Genomic DNA, 4,305 nt, shown 5'->3' on the forward strand with positions numbered 1-4,305 from the left:
CCCTCCCTCCCTTCCTCCCTCCCTCCCTTCCTTCCTTCCTTCCTCCCTCCCTCCCTCTCCTACTTCCTCCCTCCCTCCCTCCCTTCCTTCCTCACTCCTTCCTTCCTTCCCTCTTCCTTCCTCCTTCCTTCCTCCTTCCTTTTTTCCTTCCTCCTTCCTTCTCTCTTTCCTTCCCTCCTGCCCTCCCTCCTTCCTTACCTCCATCCCTCCCTCCTTCCATCCTTCCCTCCCTCCCTCTTTTCCTCCCTTCCTCCTTTTCTCCCCTCCCTCCCTCCTTCTGAGTGGCAGAATGTAAAGAGCTGCTCTGGGGAGGCACCTGGTTCTGCAGGTTAGATCTGAGGTGCCATTTCAATATTTCAAGTGAAGGTGTCTCTGAGAATTGGGTATATGGATCAGAGAGAGCGGACGGGGAGGAAAGAGAAAAGCACCGATTAGAGTTACTGTGAATAGAAAATCACTTAATTATATATTAATTATGCCATTAGCTGTAGTGACTGTTGGTCAGATTCACTTGTGAGTCTTCACATCCCATCTGAGCTCCCCACTTCAGTCTTGGGTTCTGCTAGGATCAGCCGCAGAGGAGGAAGCAGTTCAGGATGGACTGTGAATTCAGCAAAAGTCAAGACTAAATCAAGGTATGTTATTTTTTGAAGGGGGGGTACACCTGGCACTCAGGGGTTACTCCTGGCTCTTCACTCAGAAATTGCCCCTGGCAGGCTTGGGGGATCATCTGGGATGCTAGGAATCAAATCAGCATCTCCTGGATTGGTCGCATGCAAGTCAAGCATCCTATCACTGTGCTATCTCTCCAGCCCCTGAATCAGGGTCTGTTAGGTTTGGGCACTGGATGGATCATTTCTGCTAACAATGGCTTCTGCTGTGAAGAGGGTAGATTGAACTCAGGGGTTTCTTTCAACTTGGGGGAGGCACCTGATACTGGACAGTTTTCTAACCCCTGTGTGAGTCCCATGTTTCCCACCATATTCAGTGGGCCATGCGGCGTCCCTAGTTGTTCTATGTTGTTTTTTGGGGGGCCATACTCCATGGTACCAGGGGTTATTTCTGGCTCTGTACTCAGGAATTACTCCTGGCAGTACTTGGGAACTATATGTGATACTGGGGATCGAACCCGGGTCTATTGTGTTCAAGGCAAGTGCCCTCCCCTTTATGCTCTCCCAACCCCTCCCTAGTGTGATTTTTAGAACTGGAGGAGGCCAGAAGATCTGACAGGAGTTAAGGCACTTGTCTGGCACAAAGCTCACTTTGGTTCAATTCTGAGCATCTGTGGTCCCTGGGCACTCTTGGGAGTCACTCCCAAGCACAGAGCCAGAAGTAGTCCCTGAACTTTATGTGTGGCTCATCCCCACCCCCACGTACCATAAAAAATAAAAAAAAAATAAGAAAAGGAAGAAAAGAAAAAGGGCTGGAGCAATAGTACAGTGGGTAGGGAGTTTGCCTTGCATGCAGCATACTGGGGTTCAATCCCCAGCATCTCATGTGGTCCCTAGAGCACCACCAGGAGTTATCCCTGAGTGCAGAGATAGGAGTAAGCCTTGAGCATCACTCAGTGTGGCCCAACAACAACAACAACAACAACAACAACAAAGAATTGAACTGGAACGCCAAAGCTTTCTTTCTGATTATTAGTATCTGGGCAGAACCTTTGGTGATCTGCAGACATGTTGGGGAATTCATTAGAAAGGGCCCTGGGGGGGCAGCGAGGTGGCACTAGAGGTAAGATGTCTGTCTTGCAAGTGCTAGCCAAGGAAGGACTGCGGTTCGATCCCCTGGCATCCCATAGGGTCCCCCCAAACCAGAGGCAATTTCTGAGCGCTTAGCCAGGAGTAACCCCTGAGCATCAAACGGGGGTGGCCCGAAAAACAAAAAACACAAAAGAAGAAAGGACCCTGGGAGAGAAAGGGGAGCACTTGCCAATGTCACAAAAATCTTGCTGGGACCTGGCATTTGTGGGACCCTGAGTGCCAACTAACTGCTCCACACCCCCCACCCTAAATGCAAAAACCAAAAGGTGGGGTCGGAGTGAGATGATAATTCAGGCACTTGCCCTGCACGCAGCCCACCTAGGTTTGACTTGTGGCATCCCATAATGTCCACAGAGCACAGACAGCAGTGATCCCTGAGCTCAGAGTCCGGAGTAACCTCTGAGCATTGCCGGGTGTGGGTCCCCCCCAATGATCTAGGTAGGAAAATAGCTCAAGGAGTTGACTTGCATGCAAAAGGCCCCAATTCCAACCCTTGGAACCCCGTGGTCGCTTGAGCATTCCCAGAGTGGCTCCCCAACAAGCCACCTCCCTCAAAAGAAACAAAACACAGCACCAAAATAGAAACGGAAAGATCTGGCAATCCCCTAACACCCAGGCACCATCCCTGTGTCCCCACCGCCCTTGCCAGACCTTGCGCACCCAGATTCCTCCCGGGAACAGAAACATGTTGGGTGGGGCTGGCTTTCAGGTTTTAATTTTTTTATTATGGGTGTACACGGGACAGCCGGGAGAGGAGTGAAAGGGCAGGCCCTCCCAGGTGGGCACAGAGGCGTCCAGAGAGACCAAGCAGAAAAGTAGGGACCGGGGAGGTGGGGGACCCCTTTATTCTCGGATCTTCAGTTCTCGAGCCATCTGACACAGCGAGCAGGGCAGACAGAACGTGAGGGCCGCACAGTCGTGCCCGATGGAGCCCTGGCGGGTGGGAGAGAGAGGTCAGAGGCCGCGCGCCTTCCCCCGAACCCCGCGCCGTGCACCCCCGCGAACCCCGCGCCCACCTGGATACAGTAGCGCTCGCGCATCCCGGTGCGCAGAGAGTGCAGGCCGCCGGGCAGGTAGGGCGCGCAGCAGCACTCGCCGAAGTCGTCGGAGATGCGACAGGCCAGGCACAGGGGCGCGAAAGTGCCGCAGAGACCTGGCCGAGGAGGAGATAGCACACTGTAAGGCGTTTGCCTTGCATGCGGCCCACCCGGGAGGGACCCGGTTCGATCCTCTGCATCCCATAGGGTCCCCTGAGCCTGCCAGGAGTGATTTCTGAGCGCAGAACCAGGAGTAACCCCTGAGCTCTGCTGGGTGTGGCCCCCAAACCAACCAATCAATCAATAAATAAAGTAAAAAAAAAAATAGACCTGGGTGTGGGGGGGTGTTGGGTCAGGACGTGGTCAGGAGCTGGGCCCACGGGGGCCTAGATCGAGGATCCCCCGACCCTTGTGGGAATTGGGGTGACTCAGAGGAAAGTTGTGGATGCACCTGGCGGGGGTGGGGTGGGGCGGGGAGTGGAGCCTTGGAGGGTTGAGAGTAGGGGTCCTAGGATGGGGTGCGGATCAAAGGAGGGAGGCTGGGGGCCCAGGGGGACCCAAGAGGGGTCGGGGCCGCACTCACAGACGGGCATGTCGTTGCAGCAGTCCATGAGCCCCGTGTGCCAGTCGCTGGCCTGTGTCTGGTAGCAGCAGTTGCTGGCGCACTGGGGCTGGCTGGTCACTGGGTACGACATGGCTGTGGAAGGGGACACGGGTCACCGGTAGCCTCACCGCCCCTCTGCCAGGCTTGGGAGGGCCAGAGGCCGCTCCAGGGGACCCCTCTGCGCCTCCCCTCCCGGCCTCCTGCATTCGGGGGTGGGCGGGGGCAGGTCCCTGCACTGGGGGTGGTTAGGTGGGGGTGGGCGGGCCTGGAGAAGCGTCGCTGCCGCCTCCACGTCTGGGCCTGGGGTGTGTCGGGGGGTCTCTGGGGTGCCAGCAGGTGCCCGAGGTCTTCCGAGTCAGCCAGGGCGCCCACCTTTTCCTTTCACGCTGCTTTCCTGCATCTCGAATTGCATCTCTCTGGCCCCGTGGAGGCGGCGCTGGGGACCGCAGTGGTGACAGCCGGCGGGATCTGTTCAAGGGGCACTGGATACGGGGGTGGGCAAGGGGACACTCGGGGGGCCGGGCAGGGTTGGGGGCGCTGGGGAGAAAGAGGCCAGGTGAACCCACTAGCTAGGAGAGGCGGAGGGGTGCGGGAGGGAAACTCCCTCTTTGCTGTCCAGCTGCCCCACAGACCCCAGAGGACCCTCCTCAAACCAGAGGCCCAGCCCAGGGAGCAATGCAGAACAGGTGCCAGGATGCTGCGAGTAGAGTACCCCCAACCCCGTGCCAGGTGCCGAGAATGCACCACCAGTCCATTTCCCAGAGAGAAGCAACCTCGGTCAGCCGAGGCGAGGCGAGCAGAGCTAGATCCCAGAGCTTCCAGACTCCACCCAATTTCACCCAATTTCAGGAGGAGGATCTAGGGGGCACCAGGTAGAGGTGAGGGGGGGGGTTGAGTGTCC

The 4,305-nt window shown here is 56.9% G+C and overlaps 1 protein-coding gene across 1 annotated transcript; it reads right to left on the bottom strand.

Annotated features, from left to right (window-relative positions):
• Positions 1–2,606: 2,606 nt before the first annotated feature.
• Positions 2,607–3,816, bottom strand: CNFN (cornifelin). The gene is made up of 4 exons (XM_049787319.1): positions 3,777–3,816; positions 3,384–3,497; positions 2,780–2,916; positions 2,607–2,696 (listed from the first exon to the last, which is right to left on the bottom strand). Exons 1-4 carry the CDS (start codon positions 3,814–3,816, stop codon positions 2,607–2,609), a joined length of 381 nt encoding a protein of 126 aa, XP_049643276.1.
• Between the last annotated feature and the right edge of the window lie 489 nt (positions 3,817–4,305).

Source organism: Suncus etruscus, chromosome 14 (genome assembly GCF_024139225.1).
Source record: "Suncus etruscus isolate mSunEtr1 chromosome 14, mSunEtr1.pri.cur, whole genome shotgun sequence".
NCBI classification, from domain to species: domain Eukaryota; kingdom Metazoa; phylum Chordata; class Mammalia; order Eulipotyphla; family Soricidae; genus Suncus; species Suncus etruscus.

Bases quoted from the DNA above. Each gene is read 5' to 3' on its own strand.
- CNFN (XM_049787319.1), bottom strand. From the start codon at position 3,816: ATGCAATTCGAGATGCAGGAAAGCAGCGTGAAAGGAAAAG. The intron at 3,498-3,776 runs GTGGGCGCCCTG...CCCCTTCCACAG, and splicing joins AAGCAGCGTGAAAGGAAAAG to CCATGTCGTACCCAGTGACC. The intron at 2,697-2,779 runs GTGGGCGCGGGG...CCCACCCGCCAG, and splicing joins GCGAGCGCTACTGTATCCAG to GGCTCCATCGGGCACGACTG.